Raw genomic sequence first — 22,193 nt, 5'->3', positions numbered from 1 at the left:
AACAAAAAAAAAAAAGAAAAAAAAAAAAGCATTCTAGTAAGCGCAAAATGTATAAACGAATAAGATGAAAGCTCATACCCAAATTTTCAGACTATTTTCTAAACCAAAGCACATTTTGAATGATTGATTTGATTGATTGATTGACAGCTTGTCTGACATTTAAAGATACTTGTGTATAATATCTCATTGTTTACATAAACTCTTTACAGTCATAGACCTCAGGTGAGGGGAGGCCAGTTTGAACCTGCTTCTGTGTAGGTCATCGTCTTTAAACGAATCGTAACCGTGTGTCTTACCCTGTGAACATAGCCGCATGCTTTTGATTTGGATGGGCTGCTACTTTTATTGATCTGCGATTGGCCCTTTAAGATGTGCCGAGACATCCCTTTTGAAAATCATGTTGTTGACATCATTATTTTTATGAATCTGCTGCTTTTCTTTTTTTTTTTTTCTTTTTTTTATGTAAATACGCATGAATAAAACTACATACACATTTACCTCAAAGTTACTTTTTAGAACTTGCTGCATATATACATAAATATATATAAATATAAATAAATATATTGTATTTTAATTTTTTTGCATCATCTCTCTCTTAGTTTATTTTTGTTTGTTTTTTTAAAAATGTGTTGTATGTATTCTGAGCTGCCTGTTTTTTTTTTTTTTTTTTTTTTTTTTTGTTTGTTTTTTTTCTTTGTCCACAAAAGAAGCAACTTAAAAACCGACTGGCCTCTCCTCCGTCTACATTGGTGCAAACACTTACTGACAGTGTTCACTTTTTTTATCAAATGTCTATTGTCAGTGATGAATGTATTTATTTGTTTGATCCTGTTTTCACTTTTTAAGCGTTCACTTTGGGTGAGACGACGTGTCTTCAGGGTCTGAGTTTATTCTGTTGTAGTAAGCTGAGAGGTAAATAATAATAAAAAAAAAATGACAAGACATAGATCATTTTCAAACCTGTGAAGACGTAGACATGAGGAATGTATTTCTCCATGAAGTGTCCATCATAAAGGATGTATCCCACATCATTTTTTTGTAATCTTATCTCACTCAACGCATGCATGTGCTCTGGATCATGTGTTTCCTGTCACGGACACTTGAAGGCTGTTTGTCGATTTTAAATGTTCTCTGTCTGTACGCCTCTGCCCGCCGATACAGGAAGGGACCTTTTAGAATTGTGTCAAAGGCATTCAAGGTTGTGTTTTCTGTACTGAAAGCTGCCGTGTTGTTGCACGCTGCGATTCAAGGCTGCCGGTCAATTCCATTTTTTTTTTTTTCTTCTCTAAGGGAGTTTTATTTTCAAATGCCCAACAGAGCCAAAGGTTTTTCCTAAGAAACACTCACATCATCTCAACTTTCCACTGCAAGATCACACCTTTTTAAGCTTTATAAAATGCACTTTCTAAGTTCTCACTGAGGTCCTTTACGCAGGCGATGACATCTTATCGGTTATTTACTTGAGTTCTGAAGCTTTAAGTAAATGCAAAGATTAAAACTCACACTTGTTTGCTGCTAATGTGTAGTTGTGTCCGATTCTACATATCCCAGATAGTATTATATGTTGTTTTTGTTGAACGTTGCCTCTCTTCAACATAACTTGTAAGTGTTAGGGACCTGAAGTTACCAAACCAACCCAAACTAACTAAACCAAAGCCAGATTTACAAGCACGTGCATAGCAGGTGGGCATGTTTCCCACATGTTTTTACTTAAACGCCATATTACAGTGCTAGCCTGTCCACCATACACATTCTAATTTAGCATTCCAATAACTTTATATGCTGTTTAATATTTATTTTCATTCTGAATGAGAGCAGGACGTCAGATTCGCAAGTCACTCTTGACGATTATTAGTTCGAATTACTGTCATGTTTTTGGTCAGCCTTGAACATGTTGCGTGGACAACACAGCGGTTTTGCGTTCCTCCAGAGAGCTTGTATTCAGGTCAGAGCTGCATGCAGCTCGAATTCTGTCTCATGTGAATAAAACACAGTGTAGAGAGCTCATCTCATGTTCACAGTCTTAATGTACAGCTACGAGAAGTCATTTTAGAATCTTTTCATTAAAATCTTGATCATAAAATCGCTGGGTTCTCTGTGTGTCCTTGTGTGTTTGAGTTCCTTCGTGTTCTTTTGCTTTTATGACTTAGTGGAAGCAAATGGGGTAATGCAACTCTCTTCCTTCAAGATTGCTGTGAAAGAATTGCTTTTGACTTGCAAAGGTACGATCCAATCTTGACCATGCAAAGCCAGAAAACTCTGTTCAGCAAAGTTCATGCAATGATGCAGGAAAATGACTGATTTGGACAACTTCATAGCAATTTGTTTAAGGAAAAATCCATGCAAGTGCTTTAACAAAACAATGTGGTATGGTATCCCTTTTTTTTGTGCCCTCAAAGTGCCCCATTTACTTCCATTGTTTAAAATTGGCATGCCAAAATGAAACTTGTGATAAAAGTGCCCCATTTACTTTAATTGTAAGTTTGTTTTGCCTTCAAAATATTTGTGATATAATCGCTTTTTGACATGTTTATGCAACTATCTTGACAATGCAATGCAAGGAAAATCTTACTTTAGCATGACCCATGCAATGATGCAGGATAATGACTTTTTACAAAAATCCAAACAGGTGAAGAATAACTAGAAGTTCATCTGCTTTTAAAACAGTAGTCTCAAATGACAATTTGGACAAATTCATAGTTTAATTTTCTTAAGAAACAATCCATGTGGGTGCTACATGTTGCGCTTTCTTTTCATACCCTCGAAGTGCCCCATTTACTTCAGTGCCTTGTTTTGCTTTACATACTTTACAAAACGTAAGACTTGTGTGTTGGAAGCGGTTTTTGACCTTGTTTATGCAAAATTGTAATCCAGTATTTCAACTGTTTTGTTTCAAATTAGCATGATCTATGCAGTGATGCATGAAAATGATTGATTGTGCCTGGATTTTCCCATGCAAACAGTAAATATGCAAGCGATGAATAACTAGGAGTTAAACTGCCTAAGACAGCAGTCTTAAATGATGATTTGGTTTTAAAATTGGTGCAAAAAAATTAGACTTGTGATTAGAATCAATTTTTGACATTGTCTGTACAGTTATGATCCAATATTTCATCTTGATCATGCAAAGCCAGAAAACTCTGTGACTTCAACATTATCCATACAATGATTCAGAAAACCCAAGCAGGAATTAGGCAGATGACAAATAACTAAAAGTTCAACTGCCTAAAACAGATGTATGTTGTTTTTGACTATACAGTGGGGAAAAAAATATTTGATCCCCAGCTGATTTAGTAAATTTGCCCACTGACAATGAAATGATCGGTCTATAATTTTAATGGCAGGTTTATTTAAACAGTGACAGACAGAATAACAAAAAAATTGAATTTCAAAAAAGTAAGGTATTTGATCCCCTATCAATCAGCAAGATTTCTGGCTCCCAGGTGTCTTTTATACAGGTAAGGAGCTGAGATTAGGAGCACTCTCTTAAAGGGACTGCTCCTAATCTCAGTTTGTTACCTGTATAAAAGACACCTGTCCACAGAAGCAGTCAATCAATCAGATTCCAAACTCTCCAGCATGGCCAAGAACAAAGAGCTGTCCAAGGATGTCAGGGACAAGAATGTAGACCTACACAAGGCTGGAATGGGCAACAAGACCAACGCCAAGCAGCTTGGTGAGAAGGTGACAACAGTTGGTGTGATTATTCGCAAATGGAAGAGAAACAAAATAACTGTCCATCTCCCTCGGACTGGGGCTCCATGCAAGATCTCACCTCGTGGAGTTTAAATGATCGCGAGAACGCTGAGGAATCAGCCCAGAACTACACGGGAGTATATTGTCAATGATCTCAAGGCAGCTGGGACCGTAGTCACCAAGAAAACAATTGGTAGCAAACTACGCCGTGAATGACTGAAATCCTGCAGCACCCGCAAAGTCCCCCTGCTCAAGAAAGTACATGTACAGACCCTTCTGAAGCTTGCCAATGATTCCGAGGAGAACTGGGTGAAAGTGTTGTGGTCAGATGAGACCAAAATCCAGCTCTTTGGCATCAACCCAACTTGCCGTGTTTGGAGGAGGAGGAATGCTGCCTATGACCCCAAGAACACCATCCCCGCCGTCAAACATGGAGGTGGAAACATTATGCTATGGGGGTGTTTTTCTGCTAAAGGGACAGGATAACTGCACCGCATCAAAGGGACGATGTATTACGATGTAACCTTAATGACTTGGAGAGGATCTGTAAAGAGGAGTGGGACAAAATCCCTCCTGAGATGTGTGCAAACCTGGTGGCCAACTACAAGAAACGTCTGATCTCTGTGATTGGGCTTTGCCACCAAGTACTGTCATCTTTTGCGAAGGGGTCAAATACTTATTTCACTCATTAAAATGCAAATCAATTTCTAACTTTTTTGAAATGCGTTTTACTGGATTTATTTATTTAATTATTTTTTATTCTCTCTCACTGTTCAAATAAACCTACCATTAGAATTATAGACTGATCGTTTCTTGGGAAAAGATACAAAATCCACAGGGGACAAAATAATTTTTTTCCTCACTATGTATTTATATATATATAATTCTTTAAAGAAGAATCCTTGTAAGTGCTTTAACAAAAATATGCAGTCCCTCATCTTTTTATTCCCTCAAAGTGCCCCATTTACATCCATTATAAGTTTTCTGCAGCTGTTGCTGCATTGTTTTTTTTAATACACTTTTAAAATTGGTGCAAAAATTAGAAATCACTTTTTAAATTTGTAACTGAATATTTAAACTGTCTTTACCATGCAAAGTCTGGTCCAAAAAAAAATAAGATGCATATATAAATAACTTTACATAGGGGATCAAATCCATAGACCGGAATTATGCATGTGTCAGATAACTGGTTTATTTATTTGAGTTATTTAAAGTTCTTATTTTCAAGAAGATTCCATGTAAGTGCTTTAATAGAAATATGTGCCACCCTGCCTTTGTGCCCTCAAAGTGCCCCATTTACCTCCATTGCAAGTTTACTTTAGTGTACAGCATAATGTATTAATTTACATGCATCATTCACTGAACTGAGGAATGAATTTAAATTATTTTCTGTTGATTGTAGTTCCAGGTTCAGCGCTCTGTTCACATTTAAAGCAACTGCACTTGAGTTCAGAGACGAATGCTGCGGGACGTGTTGCATCGTTGAGACCGGGGGTCACCGATGATTAATGACGAGAGGGCGAGAGAGGGAATCGGGGGCCCCTCCCCCCCAGCCGGGCTCTAACTGGCCGTGGCACAAGGGGTCCGTCTGCCATCTGGGAGCCCAACTCAGAGCTTCACCAATCAGAGTGGACGGCTCGCTCCTTCAGTGGCCCTTTTCTTTCCCCTCTGCCTGGCCCTCCGCTCGGCATTCTCAGGGCCATTTAGACCGGCCCTCCTTTTGTTCCCCCTCCAGGCTTGCCAGTGTATGTCAAGAGGCCAGCATGCACCTCCCTACCCCGGGGGAAAAGAGGGTTGGCATCTTTATGGTCCTTGTGTGGCTGATTCTACGGGGCCATTAAGCCCCGCCTCAAGTGGTGTCACATGCTAAATGACCCTGAATGGGGTCAGTTTCAGGCACAATGAGTTGTATGTTGATGCCGCCTCCCCCCGCTCTGCCCGTCTGCTAAGTATAGATTAACTATAGACACATCTGCGAGGAGGCAAAATCACATGCAGATCTTGCACGAAGCCCTTAAATGCATGAAAGGCCTTTCAGCGTCTAATGCCCATGATCACGGCATCTGCTGCCCGATGCGAATTTGAATTCAAAAACTGGTTAAGGCAAACAGGACTGTTGCTATTGGTCGTAGTTTGGGTTGGTGATTTGAACAAACTCCGACGATGTGGTATCGCAGCTAATAAGGCCTATCTGGAGACTTTGGCCAGTAAGAAACCACATAGCAACATGCTAAAAAATCATTCAGAACACCAAAGCAATCATATAGCAACAGGCTAAAAGCAATTTAGAATACTTAAGCATCGACATGCTAAAAACAACCCAGTTTAGTGTTATTTATTTGAATGTTTGACGAAGAATGTGACGCTGAACATTTCTCGGTTAAGTGATATTTATTTTAGCGTTTGGTGAAGAGCATCGCTTTGAGCGTTTGTTCTTGGCGGTTTGCACCAGGTGTCTGTTCAGCAGTACAGCAGCTGCCCCTCCAACCCTGGATTAATGCAGGACAGAGAGGGGGGATACACACGAGCCCGTCCCGTCCGGCAGAATCCAGTCTATTCTTCGCTTTCTTTCTTTCTTTCTTTCATTCTTTCTTTCTTTCTTTCTTTCATTGGGCTGAATGTAATGGCACAGACTGCCAGGCTGACAGAGCAACGGCCCAAAAGAAACGGCCCTACAGGTGGTGGGCACTGCGCGAGTTTAGCATATTGATCCTTTCACATGGACCCGTACAGCAGCCTCTCGGAGAGAGAAAGACGCTCTATTTACACTGTGCCATGGCGCTTTACAAAACAGGCTTTAGGGCAACACATAATGGGCTCCTTTGCCTGAGCTTGAAGGGCCACAAAGGACAGGGAGAAGAAAAAAAGGTTTAATGTGAAATTCTGATGCCTCTTTTTTTCTTTTTCTTTATTCTTCGTCGCACATGATGATGCTAGACTGAGTAATTCAAAGGTACAGTGGATTTTTGAAAGATGCAGGATGCTGAAATTGGTGCCATGACCCGTAAGATTTATCATATGATGTATAAATGCCCAGTTAGCATATGTATTTAAAAAACATAATTGTGAATTGATCTTATTTTCCTAATCTGCTTAAATATTTTTGCTATATTGGTTTGGGAATCCACTTCATTTTTAATATTATTTTTATTTGACTTTACGCCATTTATTTTATAAATGCTGGAAATGGTCAAATAAACCAACAATATACAATAATATATAATAATTTATTTCCATTGAAAAAAATATTTGTATATTTTATATATTAGTCTTAGCTTCTTACAATGCAAAAAATATTTTAAATTTTTATTTTATTAAGTATAGGATGTAAAATATGAAAGGTTTTCCAAATATACACCTCAATCAAAAGTTTTGGAAAGATATTAATACTTTTATTCAGTAAGGATGTATAAAACTGATCAAAAGTGAGAGTTAACACATTTGTAATATTACAAAAGATTTCTATTTAAAATAAATACTGTTCTTTTGAACTTTCTATTCATCACAAAATCCAGAAAAATATATCACAGTTTCTATGAACAAATATGAAGCAGAAAACGGTTTCCAACATTGATAATAATCAGAAATTAAACAGCAAATCAGTATATTAGAATGATTTCTGAAGGATCATGTAACACTGAAGACTGGAGTAATTGATTCAGCTTTGATCACAGAAACAAATAGCTTTTTAAAATGTATTGAAACCAGCTATTTTAAACTGTAGTAATATTTCACAATATTGCTGTTATTTCATCAAATAAATGCAGCCTTGGTGAGCAGAAGAGACTTTAAAAAAAATACCAACCCCAAACTTTTGAACAATAATGTATTTTGTTTATTCTTCCTCAAATTGACTAAAAGAATGTTTAAAAGAAGCATTAATGGTTCTAAATCAGAACCAGAATCATCATATTCCTCATGCTTCCAGCACGTTTATGTGAAACTCCTGCAGTGTTTAAAATGCAGCGACTGTACCTGCTCCATGAAGTCTGGCCTCTAGGTAAAACATTTTTAATCAGGAACTGTCAAGTGCATTTGATTAACATTAATGTGGCACATGGGTCGGCCCCCCGCCATATGTATGCAGATTCACAGAGGGTCCAAGCGGCCCCAGCAGCGCTCTGGCACATTCATCACTGTCACGTTGTGTTAGTTTTGTGTGTGTGTGTCGGAGACAGCAGTGGGTCTGATGAAGATCACGCTTGCCGTCCCTCGCCCTCCTTTACGTGCTTAAGACAATGTAGTGAGGTCTGATAATTCTACAGTAATACTGGGATGAGCTCTCACCTTTACTCACCATGACCTGGATGTTAATATTTCGCTTAAGGAAATGTCTTCTGTCTTGAATGCAGAATGCAGTTGCATTTTCATATGCAGTTGAGATTGCATTTATTGGATAGCTCAGAAATGTTGTAATTATGACCTCTGACAGCAGTTGATTGGAGCATTAAAAGTGGGCGTGTCCAACCAGATTGGAGGAGAGGATTTGAAAAATAAGAGGGGTTGCCAGTATATACTATTGTAATTTTTTGCTATTATTTTGAATTAGATTTTTTTTTATATTTAATTTTTTTTAAGAACAGTATTTTCTGAGTCATTTACTTTTAATATTAATAAAAAAATAACATGTTGAAAAAATATATATAAAAATATTTTGTCTGTTCTGTTGAAAAATAAGTTAAAGCCTTAAATATAAGCCTTAAAATAGTAATTAGCAACAGTGCTAGTAATTTAGCAATTTGGTGAGAAATTAATATAATAATTAATGTAATAAAGCGTAATTGCACTGATTAATCCTGTAAAGCCTAAAAAAACAAAAACAGGCTTATCATTAAAGGTTTGCTCATTTAGAGGCCTTAGAAAATATGATTGAATTAATATTAATTAAATAATATTTGAAATATTAATAAATTAGTAAATGTTAATTAATAAAATATTGATAACATTTATATTTATTGAAGTACTATGAAATCAACGAACTAACTAATACTGTGTAAATGCTATGGTATATGAATATAGTAATCATACAGTACTATGGTATTATAATTTTTACACCAGAGTCCCATATTCATATTTCTATGATTTTTCATTTCTATATATTTTGTGATTACTAGGTAAGATTTTTTAAAGAGATCACTTACAAAAAAATAGTTGTAGGCAATTAAATATTTCAGATTTTTCAGATTATAACAGTGTACTATAACTATAAAAGTTATAGGCCTTTCTATGAATTTTCCAGTTCTGGAAATCACAACTGAAATGGCCTGATATTCACAGGTTGTTCATGACCCAAGTGAATCTGAGGCTAGGAGACGTCCCATCTCTATTTTAGGATATGGTTATTATCAGGTAGTGTTTGGATCAATGTGGAAGTGTAAAATACTCTTGGCACGTTGTCATGACGACCAGCTACACATTAAAGCCCATAGTCTGTAAACTCATTAAAAACAAGAGTAGCAGTCTGAAGCAGTGCTGCAGGTGATGCGGTTGCAGGTGTGGAGCTCGTGAATCCTGTGTCTCTCTCTGCACTAAACCTGCAATGAAATGCATGCAACAGACCGCCTCCGGCCGAATCACGGCTCAGGGAGGGGCTGAACTGCCCTGTGGAGAATAAATGGGCATGTTTGAGAAATCAGTGGCAACACCTTTTTATTGCAGCCCAATCCCACCCTCCACCTCCACCTCCCCCACCCACAGTGCTCAGGGAGCCGTTGCCATGGCGATCCGGTATTCCGGCTAATGCATGGATGTGGAAGAGGAATTCCTGGAGACAGGGAGGAGCTCTTGTGCTACAGCTCTCTTACAAACCTCTCCCTCTGAACTTACAAAACACCAGCAGAGCATCAGTGTGCTCAGGGCAACAACACATTCAATTCATATTTAAATATATATTATACACCTCTAAAATCAAAGAATTTAATTCACCAAATTTAAATCTATAATAAATATACTACTATATTTTTGATATATTTATAGAGATAGATTTTCATTGCAATATTAAGATGCCAATTATATTTTCTGAATGGTTTGATGTTCCTTTCCTAAACAGGGTTATTTGTTTGCCTTTAAATTATAAATACATAAAAGATTTTATGTAAACCATGTGCTTTTAAAGAAACGCATACAATTTGCACATGTATTTTTTCTAATTTGGAGAAAAAAAATGATATTTGGATGCAGTTTTTTAGAAAGAGCAATGATTTTATTTTTATAAATGACAAAATATTATCTACAGCAGATCTTTCTATAAATTACAATATAAAATTTCTGTAAATTGCAATATTATCTACAAATGAATGCTGTGTCCTCCCAGTCATGTCTAAGTGGCTGACAAGGTGGACATTTTGAGCTTCAATTATCATAGCTTACAACAAAGTTAAATATTTAGTCTGGTTGTTGAAGAGAATTTGGTATATTTAAACACATATTTTGAAAAAACTGTATTATAATCAGTTCTGGCATATTTTATGGCGACAGGGTGAACATGTTAAGCAAGTAAAGCCAAGTTCACACTACAGGACTTTACACGTCGGCAGATCGTGGTGCCGTTCAGACTACATGACTTGATTGTCTACACTCTCTATTATGTCAATGGTTCACACTACAGGATTAGGGTTTTAAGGTAATCTGGGGTCAAGTGTGGTGACGAGCTACAGCCAATGAGAGAGCAAGGCATGGGTTGAGGTCACAGGAAGAAAAACAACAGCAACTTCGCTGAAAGAAAATGCTTATATTTTTGCACATAAGCATCTTTCACAGGCTTTTGGCTGCTATATTTTTTATTAACCAGTAACCACCAATAGTTACTGTTGCCATGACCGACAAACACTCACACTACAGCTCACGCAGTGAAAAACACATCTCAGAGCAGACAGGAAACGGACCACACACCGACAGAGCAGGTTACTGCTGATATGACACGAGCTCGCGGTTAACATGCATGTAAACAGATGAGCGCACATGTGCATATACAGCTCCCGATCGGGGCGAAGAAGAGCTTTAGCGCTGCAAGCCATGCATATGGTGCATGAGCAGATTTTCTGGTAAGCAAAACAAGCACTTTTAAATACCTCAGCTGATTGCCGTTACCGTGGCATCCAACAACAGCACAGCTTAACCCTCAGCACATATTTATATTTAGTTATATTGAAAAAGTTTCAATCCAGTCGATTCTTTTTCTGTGAAGACTGGCCAGCTGTCGGGCAAGATGGGGATAGCAGCGGTTCTGATTGGTCAGATCACCTCTCAATCAAGCTTGTTGCGAACGGTCAATTCTCGTGTGTTTTCATGACAAAACGTGGTTTGGGAACCGAATCCAGTAGTTGGGTGACAGAGTTGTTGTCAGCTAATGTAGTGTGTAACCCCTGGTTGCGGATCATTTACATAGAGTCATGTAGTGTGAACACCACAACCACTAAAAGACAGACAATCAAGTCATGTAGTCTGAACGGCACAGCGATCTGCCGACGCGTAAAGTCCTGTAGTGTGAACTTGGCTTAAGTAAACTCGTACAAAGAAAATGTGTCAATTGAAAAGTCACCAACTTATTCACCTCAGCCGTTGAACTTCCCGTCACTGAAGAGACAAAAAATCTGTTGTCCTGATGTCACTAAAGGGGATGGCCTTTTCTAAACGGGGCGGATTCCCCAACATGACCGGGTGGACAACCATTCAAGGGTCATGGACAAACTCTTCTTTTTTATTAAATAAAAAAATATTGTTTTCATTACCAAATGATCAATACACTCAAATTGATTTGAACAAAAATCTAACAAAATATTAATAGAGGACAAATTTTTTTCATTTTATGATTTGAATATATTCTACTCTCATTCAAATTTAATGAGCAGTGCATGGGACATAGCAAAATAACAAGCTATACAAAACAAAATGCCTTTGTTATGAATGTAAAAAACTAAATATAACACACCCTTTCATAGTCATTTTTATGTTATCATGGCAAATGAGTTATGCACAGGACACCAAAAGGCACCCTAGAGTGATATTTACCCATATATATATATATATATATATATATATATATATGTGTTTTTTCATTGTGCATTCCAATTAATCTCAATCAAACTGCAGTTGGGTTATTTTGACAGCTAACTAACACAAAAACATAACATAATAAAAACATGTTTAGTTATCTGTTTTTGCAAATAAACTCTTCATATATTTATATATATAGGCCTAGAGGCAGTACACCTTGGAAGCCAATGGATCGTGTAATTAAGTTTTTTTTAAAAGAACAGTATGTCATTTAATTTGAATGTTAAGTTAAAAAATATTAAGTTTGAGTAATTTTATGTTTTTGTCATCTTTAACCATTTTGACTAATTTAAAATGAAAACCTCTAAAAATAAGATGTAAGAAAATGTAACAAAAATAAAATCGTCTATCAATGATTCTAAAATAACACTGCAGTGTATTATAAAAACAATATGATAAAACTAACTAAATCATTAATTACATCAACATGAAATATAGTTCATAATGCAACTACTACTGTAAACTACTGTACTGCTTTCTAGGAAATTATTATACGGAATAAAGAACAAATACTCTTCAAGAACACAGAAGTGCATCAATATACAATGATGTGCAACTGGCCATCATAAAACTCACTTTAACTCTAAAGCCTCGTTTGAAGCTCTTGGCAGAAGTTTGTGTCTTTTATCATATTACTAATCTGCTTTGCATAATGCATCAGAACATCCTTTACTTGTAAAACTAACACACAGACTCCTGTGGGGTGTTGCTTTATTTTAGTGTTCAAACGAGGCTCGTACAGAGATTTTAGATCTATTTTATCAAGAGTTTAATGTGGAAGCTACATAAATGTGATGGTCTCCCGCTCCAGCATTAGCTCAGCAGATCTGATCTTCCACCGCCGGCTACATCAAGCAATTAAATATTAATAGAGTATCTAAAGCGTCCTCTAGGTAAAACACACACAGGATCGGGTTCTACGATGAATAATGGAACGCAATCATCGCAGATTACTGGCGGACCGACCGCTCAAAGACTAGAAGCAGCACAGTTTTGTCCAAGTGTTTACATTTTAATAGATGCTTTCAGGTCCATTTCTGTTCACGAATACATTTGATTGATTACACTGACTGCAATGAAATGTTAAAAGTGCAAATGCGGACGAACGGCGTATATCTTCGGTGACGGCTTTAAGAAACGTTCCCAGCACACAATGACGTTTTTTACACCAACAAACATGTCAATGGATTCACACACGGAACACAACAAGTGACTTGATTGTCAATGATGCAAATCAATTAAACGGCTACAACTTCAACATCTGCCATATTGTCACAAATATCCGACGCACATATATACACACAAATTAACTATGGCTTATATAATCTATTGTTGCTATACTGCTCAAATAATCTCTTATCTTTGAGTAACTGATTCATAAGACTAAAGATTTTTCACCGATAGCGAGTAAAACTACGACAGCATTTGAGGAACTCTACAGCAAATCTTTCTAATGGAGGTAACACTCGCAGTTCCATATGAAATTACATCTTCAGTGTTTTAAAAACACATGCAAAATGACACCAGATATTCCGTGAAGTCAGTAAACTACATTTTCTTTTTGGGTTGAAGATCCCTGTTAGGAGTAAAACGCACACGGCATCTGAGTGAATCTCACAAAAACACATTCAGCTCACGTTTCACCCTAAAATCAAAATGAGATTTTAAATAAAGAAAATAAAGCCTATTTTCAGGAGCATTCCGATATCTTGCATTATTTTTTATTTTTATTATTATTTGCACAATACTCATTATCGTAATGCATCCAGATGGTTTGTAATTCTCATCATTTTGTGTAATTCGGTCATTTGTGTTGTAGTACGTATAGTAAAAAAAATATATTTTTTCTTTATTCAATGCAATGGCAGTTCAACATAAATATTAGTGACAATATTCATGACTTTATTCATACATTACATTGAGAAATTGTTTAAAATTAATATGCATAAGGTAAAAAAAAAAATCTTATTTTCATAAGCACTGAGATATGTTGTTTGCATTATCCTTGCCAAGCATGCATTTTCCCCACAATTCCCATTTTTGGTTATATTATAGTAAAAAAAAAAGAAAAACTCAAATTTTTTTATTTTAATTTTAAATCAACACAAATTAAAGGCAGTACAACATATACCACCACGTATAAATGTATAAAATTGACATTTTGTCATTACATTAATGAGAAGTTGCATTTAAAAATGTGCCATGCACAATGTCACAGTGCAAAAAAAAAAAAAGTAAACATTATGAGAACATTATTTTTTAATTTGTATTATTTGCAAGCAACCATTTTTTCCCCACAATTCTCAGTACTGTAATGCATTCAGACATTGTACTATTTTTTCACATTCATTTTCTTCATTAAAAATAAACAAAAATTAAAGGCAGTGCAACAAATACCACCTTGATGTATAAATGTTAATATTTTGCATGATAATGTGAAATTTTGTTTAAAAATGTGCTATGCACAATGTCACAATGCACAAAAAAATAAAAAGCCTATTTTAAGGAATGTTGCATTTGCATTTTTTTTTATTTGCATTATTAATATTATTCTAGCCAAGCAAGCTGTTTCACCGTAATGCATTCAGATACTATTTCTTTGCTATACAATCATTTTTGTTGTATTATAGTAAACAAAATGCTGTAATTTTTCTTTATTTAAATCAACTAAATAAAGGCAGTACAACAAAGATCACTAATGTATAAATATTTAGTACATTTATGCTTAAAATAACAAGAAATCGTGTTTAAAAATGTGCTAGGCACAAAATATTGAATCGTCCTAAAAATAGATAATTTTCTTGCAAAACTATAATTCTCATACTTGACAGCTTTCGTGAGATTCACCCATTCAGCGCCGAACACGACGTAGAGACGAGATACAACGTACAAACACTGATGTATTGCATAACACAGGTCATTTGCTGACGGCACGTAATCTACAGTGCAATCTGTGCCATAGTCTTAGAAATGGCTTCCTGGGTGACGCGACTAAACCCAGAGATTCAAGTAGAGTTAAAGGATGCATTTCTACGCATGGAATGTCAAAATTCACACACGAACCGTCATGGCAGATGCCTTAAAGGGAGATCAGAGGACAATCATGCAGCTTTTGGAGTACAGCGGACCATTAGAGAGGCCCCCAGGCTGCCGGACAGAAAGTGACCAATCCGAGCAGGCGATTTATTCTGATCTATAAAGTGCTCGTCATAAAGGATTGTAATAGACTGATAATGACTCCTGATCTCAAGCAGAGGCCGGTGAAGAGACGTCAGTCCGGTCTCAGTATGGGATCTGGTTCTGGTAGAACTGCAGTATGTCGTAGGTTTTGCTCCTGTATCAGAGAGAAACAGAGTTTCACCATTACAAAAATAAAACAGTTTCTTTGAATATTACGTGACAAGGTGATGTTTGTTACCGGCTACTGAGGAAGCAGCGCTCGATGATTTTAATCATGAAGGCCGCGGCTTCCTTCTCACTCATGTTGGGGTTGAACCTTTGCCTGCCGAACACAATACAGCAGGGTTATTATCGTAAAACTATCAAAAACGCTTTTGTTCATTACTGAAATAAAATACAATATTAGATCAAACATTCTGAAAATAAATTTATCCTAAATAGTATTAAAATATATCAATAAAAATGGCAAAAGCACATTACAAAATTAGTAAAAAAAAAGTCTACAAAAATTAAATTGAAAACTGAAAATGTAAAAATAAAAGGTAATTCAAAATATTAATAAAAATATAATACAATATAAATAATACAAAAATAACACTGATGTACAGCGGTCAATGTTTCAGAGGAAGAAACGACATTGAAATGATTAAATATTCAGTAACACACTTCAGGAGTTTGATGGTCTGTCCTCTGAAGCATGGCAGCCCCGTGTCGAGCATCAGCGTCACCAGTGAGACGACAGCATCCATGTATGGCCTGAAATTAATACATAAAAGGGTTTTATAAAGTGCATGAAACCTAAAATCTCATTCTAACCAGCAAGTGACAGAAAACCAGTGTTATTACAGTATCAATGAGATGCCATTATAGTTTTTATTAATATTTTGAATTAGCTTTGATTTTTTTAATTAAAATGAAATATTTTATATTATATAGTATTATTTATAAATCATATATTATAATTTATAATTATTTTTATTTAGTTGTTCTTGTCTTTTAATTTTTTTTATATATGTTTAATACTGTTTTTTCAAATTCAGTTTTGGTTAAACTAAATGAAAATGAAAAATGCTGTAGGAGAAATGTAGCAAGTAGTTGAAATAAAATAATTTAAAGCTTTTCTACATTTTATTTATATTAAATGTTTTTAGATTATTTCAAGCAATGAAAATGTTTTATTGTTTCAGCTTTAGTTTTATTTAACAATAATATCCCTGCAAAGAACACCCTATTCAGTCTTAAAATATTGGGGTGGTTAGTAGGGGACAGAATCCACCCACAGAGGGCAATCCAAATCCTCCCAAATCTTTCCCAGACAGCCTCCTGTGTCCACACGTCTGACCTAATCCATCATCTCTGAGGATGCTGAAATATTGAAGAGCGGCCATCTCACCTTACTGCCAGGTATCCGCGCACACACATCTCCATGAACCATTTAAAGGGAGTGGCCTCCATCTTGCCGCCCATGATCATCACCATCTCGTCAGTCAGCTTGATGTCAGGCTCCCAGCCCAGATTACCCCCTGGAGAACTCTCAAACATGAAGCCGAAGTCTAGAAGACACAAAAATACGTAAAACACAAACCCACAGTCATTAAACCCAGTCATTTCATCCTCTTTTAAAAGTTTTCAAATGTAAAAAACAAAAAAAAAAAATCTAAAATTTAGGTTAATTTTTTATTTATTGAATTAATTAAATAATGTATTTATTTATTTATTTAAATTTAACTCGAGTGTTCATTGCAAGAATGGAATAATTAATATAAGATGAAAATTGTCCTTGTTTGATGCACTATAGATATATTATTAAAAGAGTAGAGGATATCACAGAAATAAAATATAAAAATATAAATATTAGTTGAAAAACTTACATTAAATAAAAATGTGAAATGTTGCCTTGGCAACTATCTGAAATGAGTCAAAGATGAAGCAAAAAATTTTAATAAATAAAAGCTAAAACTGAACTAAAACTAAAATAGAAATGAATTAGACCTAAAATGTAATATTTAAAAAGAAACAAAACACACATAGGCAGAAGCACATAATAAATGACAAAAAATTAACTAAAGTTAAAATAAAAACTGAAAAAAATAAAAATGAAAGCCAATTCAAAATATTAATAAAAATCTAAACAAAATATAAATGTATCATATACATTATATGGTAGTTTTTATTAATATTTTGAATTAACTTTTAATTTATATTTCATATTTAACATAACACTAGTGGTTGCCAATCATAAGAGGACATTCTCATATCTTAAATCTACAGTAGCAATATCGGCTATACCAATAAAATGGTATGAAAAAAGGGAGGAAAAGAGTCGAATAATCTAAATCGTGGCACCAGAAACCATGACTATCATTATAAGTGGATTTTAAAGGAAAAATCAAATGCTACCAAAGAATGCGGCATCTTCAAGTTAAGCTAGTTTGGTTTAACCCGACTGACCGATGTGGATGAGATGGCCTTTGCTGTCCAGCATGATGTTGCCGTTGTGTCGGTCTTTGATTTGTAACAGGAAGAGCAGCAGACTGTATGCAGCCATACTGCGGATGAAGTTATACCGAGCCTTAGAGAGAGAGAGAGAGAGAAATGAAACAAGATGCTTAAGAAATAAATGATCAGACACATCAGCTTTCTGTGCAAAAACCAAAAATATCTGAAGCGGTATGTCAGTCACCTTCTGGAAGGCCAGCGTGGACTCGTCCCCGTACTGGTTCCTGAAGTATTCATACATACCAATATCAGTCTGGCGGCCGAGCTGATCTCGGGACTTACAGTCCGGAATACATTCAATCACACCACACTGAAAGAACCAAACAGGAAATCCAGGTAAGCAGAACTTCAGCAGGTCAGGAGCATGATGTCCGACAGGAAGCTAAAACGACACTCACTCCAGGAGCTGTGGCCACCACTCGGTACGGGAACACAAACAGGTCCAAACCCACCAGCTGGAAGATGTTCTTGAAGAGACCGATGATCTGGAGGGCGAGCATGTCCTGATACCAGAGAAACAAAATTATAAATCCATTTAATGGTGAATATTAACTCAAAATACATCAAGGTCATATTTCACCACAAATTCAAAATGCAAAAAAAAAAAGATGCTTTTAACTAAATTACAGTGCAAAGTATACATTACTGTAATGTTTCAGATGTATTATTTTACACTGAAATAATATAATATAACATAATAAACATATCTGATGTAAAACAAATGCTAATTATGATTATATTTAAATTTAATATAATTATTAACCACATTTTAACCAAAATTGATTTAATATAATGTACAAATGTTCTAAAAAGAAAATAATTTTACATTTTTTTTTTGAGCAAAATAATACAGGCGTAAAAGCTTTCATAACATGTATACATATTTAAAAAAATAAAAACACACACACACACACACACACACACACACACACACATATATATATATATACACACACGTACATATACACACATATATATATATATATATGATCATTTCTTATTTCTTTCTTTAATTTTGCAGTGAAACACGAGACAGACTTTAGAGATTTCATGAGATTCCCTCATTTACATTACGTAAATTTCCCATGATACTGACCTGTCTGCAATCATCGCCCACTTTAAAGATAGCCGCCTGCCAGCAGACCTTTTGAGCCGCCTCTGAATTCTCATCACCTTCATCCTGAGAGTCTGATGGGCAGCGCAGACCTACAGACACACAACGGGCGGCTTACAGTCATACAGAAACTGCATGTATACTGCAACCGCTGCAAGTTGATGGTGTATGAAAGGTCATGTGCGACTCACCCTCTTTTTCAAGCTCGCTAACTCCACACCTCTTCACTTTGAATTTTGCCAGATAAGGTGCTTTGGCAGCGCTGTAAAATCAGGCTAATGTTAATGAGCTCATAAATCACCTGTGAAATGTAAACTGTTAGCATGTGAACAAGTTTCTGGTGAGCCGTGATGCTTGCTGATACCTCTGCATGGGTGTTCCTGACTTGTAGTCGATATCGAGGACGATAGCTTCTGGATTGCTTGGCAAATAGCATCCTGATTACAGTGTTATACACAGATAAAACAAAAAAGACAAATACCCAAGTAATATTTTTAGAGCTCAGTTACTCTCATCACAAATAATTAGGGATGCACGATATGAAAAATTTTAACCGATAACCGATAATTAAGTCCTTCTCATGGCCGATACCGATCAAGTTCATATTTTTATATTATAATTTTCATATAATCTGCAGTTTGTGCACCCAGGAGAATACAAAATCTAAGATTCACTGATTAAACTGATATTTTAGTAGCTCTGGCCTAACTATAGCAAACATCAGTCCTGACTCTTCAAATGTTTTTTATTTTTTGTGTAAGGCACCACAATACTTTGTAACAGAAATGGTTTAACAGAATTATGACAGAACTATGGTTTATCTGCAATTAACAACTCATTAACAACAAATTTATATTCAAATATTTCATGCATAAAGAAATGCATCTATTCAACATTTTTAGTGCCTTTTTTCCTCCTTTCGGAATCCTTGCTGAACACGCGTTGGAAATAGCAATGGCATTGTCCTCCTCTGCCACCGAGAAAAACTTCCAGACCGGTGAAGACATGTTCGCAAATGATGACGTAATGAGCACAACACATGCTGAGAGTCACTGCAGTTTAAAGCTGCAATCACTTGCACTCGGAAAGAAGATGAATCTCCGATAAATCAGACTGATTGGTTGATTTACCAGCAAGCATACTTTATCGGATCTAGTTATCGGATTTAATTTATTTATCGGAGCAATAAAAATTACGTCATTTTCTCTCATATCGGTCGATAATTTATCAGTCCGATAAATATCGTGCATCCCTACAAATAATTATTCAGATTTATCTTAAATTGACGATTGCTAACCTGGCTGAACTTTGATTTCTGACAGCGCCTTCAGACACGCTCTCTTCCTCTCATCTCCTTTAGGAACAGGCCTGAAAACAAGAACGGTATTCTCTTATTTCTGTTCACTTTACTTATAGTACATTCAAAATATATTTTATGTAAAGTAAATGAAGCTTATCACTTATTTTATTATTTAGTCATAATAATATCTACAAATACAAACAAAAACAAAAAAATTTTTCACCTTACAGTAATGAGAATACGTTTTCGTCGTACAGTGATCAACTTTTGGGGACTTTTCACAACAATTAAACAATGCAAAACATCATCTTCAGAATTTTCTTTGCAAACATGTCATTTCTAATTCATTCCTCTTAATTTTTGGGGCAAAACATTACCTGGACTCAACAGGTTTCATGAGATGTACCCTTTATTAAATAATTAACCCTTAATTAAATCATTTTTACATAAAATTTTTAACTAAAATGTTTTAAATTAAATTTGCACAGAGATGGGCGATGATTTTAGGCATTAAAAGCACACTACATATGTAAAAGCTGCTTTTTTTGTAGTTATGTCAAGCTCTAGTTATACGAATATCTTATTAGATAGAAATTGCCATTTGTGAGAAAAAAATAAATAAAAATTAAAACATGCAATCACAAATGCCTGGAAAAGTCATGAGTTTTTAGTGTTTTATTTGAACTTCTTATTTCAGAATTTAAAGTGAGTTTATTTTGACATTTATGATTCAATTAATTACTAGCTTTTCATTAACTCCAAAACCTATTTTAATCAAATTTATATTTTAAGATGCATCCTTGAGGTATAACACAATCCCAGAATGCACTGCAAAATCAACAAATAAATTGAAGTTGAAAGAAATTCTATATTAAAAAAATATTTCTAATAGCTCCTTTATGTAGTTCAATTTCAGTTGCAACTGCCTTTGTAGGCAGTTCACTAGTGTTTGGAAGAGAGTTCATATGTGGTGGAAATATCACTGGACATACTTGATAATGGCGGAGACATTGGTGATCTTGTTGAAGAAGTCAAACTCGCGCTGGTAGAAGTCTTTAGCGGGGCCTGACAGAGAGTGTGTGATATCCTCCACCATCTGCTCCAGAAGCTCACCGATGTCCGCTGAAGCACAACACAGACCCAGCACTCCATAAACACTCTTGACATCTCACGCAATAACATCTAATATCATTCTAAACCTCATGGGTTACCATAAATGTTTTACATGATATTTTCTCATCCTGGTTACATACACCACTGTATGAACTGAAACATTTCTGATTATTATCAATGATGAAAACAGTCGTGCTGCTTTATATTTTGGTGGAAACTGTGATAAATTTCATTTTTCAGGATTTTTTGATGAATAGAAAATTCAAAAGAACAGCATTTATTTGAAAAAGAAATCTTTCGTAACACTATAAATGTCTTTACTGTCACTTCTATTTAATGCATCCCTGATGTAAAAAGCAGCAATTTTTAATGATAAATTAAAAAATCTTAACCTTTGAACAGTAGTGTATATTAATTGGGGGTAATCAGATTAATCGAACAACTAATTTAACTACAGCGAGTAACTGGACGCATTCAGACTGAACTCTGCAGCAGGTTACGTACGATCTTTCTGATGGCCCTCCTCGTCCAGATAGATGTTGGTCTTCATGTTCCATATGAACTGATGAGCGAGGAGCTGGGACTTCTGTGCGGCCCACAGGATGTACTCACGCACATAACCCATCTGTCAAAAATGCCAGCAAAGACGTTAATACCAGCCCAGGGCTGTGTGAGTCAGATGAAACCACTGTTGTGTTAAGAAAAAGGGTTCAGGAAAGGTCACAGTTCACTCTTCCTCACCTTGTCATACCGCAGCGCTTGAACGATTTGAGGAATGTAAAACAAAATGGCATCCTGTAAGAGAGAAACAAGTCAGAAATCACAGAAACATAATAGACAAAATTGTATCTTTTCCTCACACGAAGAATAAAGCAAGATGAGGATAACTATAATAACACATTTATGGAGTTTCAATCATAAACACCTTTCAGAACACCTGCCTTTGTGTTCCATAGAAGAAAGAAAGCCAAACGGGTTTAAAACAATATGAGTGTCATTTGTTTCCCATGATCAAAATCGTGAAAGTCTAATTACGTCAGTGGAAACTGCAGCTAAATGCAGACAAATATCCGATACTGATTGACTTGATACTGATCTGACAAGTTAATTGCTCAGCTCAAGCATGAAGCAGGAAATTTTAAAAGCATGATTTCTAGACGTGGAAAAGTCATGGGAATTAATATTAAAAATATTAAAAATTCAAGTTCTAAAATATTTTATTGGGTAAAAATTGCT

At 35.6% G+C, this 22,193-nt stretch overlaps 1 protein-coding gene across 8 annotated transcripts in view; it reads right to left on the bottom strand.

Annotated features, from left to right (window-relative positions):
• Nucleotides 1-12,746: 12,746 nt before the first annotated feature.
• Nucleotides 12,747-22,193, bottom strand: part of LOC306866166 (phosphatidylinositol 4-kinase alpha-like) — a 37,337-nt gene continuing 27,890 nt past the window's right edge. For 3 of the 8 annotated variants that reach the window (XM_079411237.1, XM_079411236.1, XM_079411238.1), the window contains 14 exons: nt 21,699-21,752; nt 21,462-21,582; nt 20,837-20,966; nt 19,842-19,912; nt 18,909-18,981; nt 18,736-18,806; nt 18,527-18,636; nt 17,829-17,933; nt 17,615-17,740; nt 17,383-17,503; nt 16,325-16,484; nt 15,598-15,687; nt 15,170-15,253; nt 12,747-15,085 (listed from right to left, as the gene is read on the bottom strand). In XM_079411237.1, coding sequence (XP_079267363.1) covers nt 15,034-15,085; nt 15,170-15,253; nt 15,598-15,687; nt 16,325-16,484; nt 17,383-17,503; nt 17,615-17,740; nt 17,829-17,933; nt 18,527-18,636; nt 18,736-18,806; nt 18,909-18,981; nt 19,842-19,912; nt 20,837-20,966; nt 21,462-21,582; nt 21,699-21,752 — 1,368 coding nt within the window. In that variant the 3' untranslated portion in view covers nt 12,747-15,033. Of the gene's footprint in view, nt 15,086-15,169; nt 15,254-15,597; nt 15,688-16,324; nt 16,485-17,382; nt 17,741-17,828; nt 17,934-18,526; nt 18,637-18,735; nt 18,807-18,908; nt 18,982-19,841; nt 19,913-20,836; nt 20,967-21,461; nt 21,583-21,698; nt 21,753-22,193 lie in introns of all 8 variants that reach the window. The other 5 variants (XM_079411233.1, XM_079411235.1, XM_079411231.1 and 2 more) reach the window with 3 other exon arrangements.

The sequence above is a fragment of the Barbus barbus genome, assembly GCF_936440315.1.
Source record: "Barbus barbus genome assembly, chromosome: 47".
Classification (NCBI taxonomy): domain Eukaryota; kingdom Metazoa; phylum Chordata; class Actinopteri; order Cypriniformes; family Cyprinidae; genus Barbus; species Barbus barbus.
Note: the sequence above shows the minus strand (reverse complement) of the source record. Positions and strands in the feature narration are given on the sequence as shown.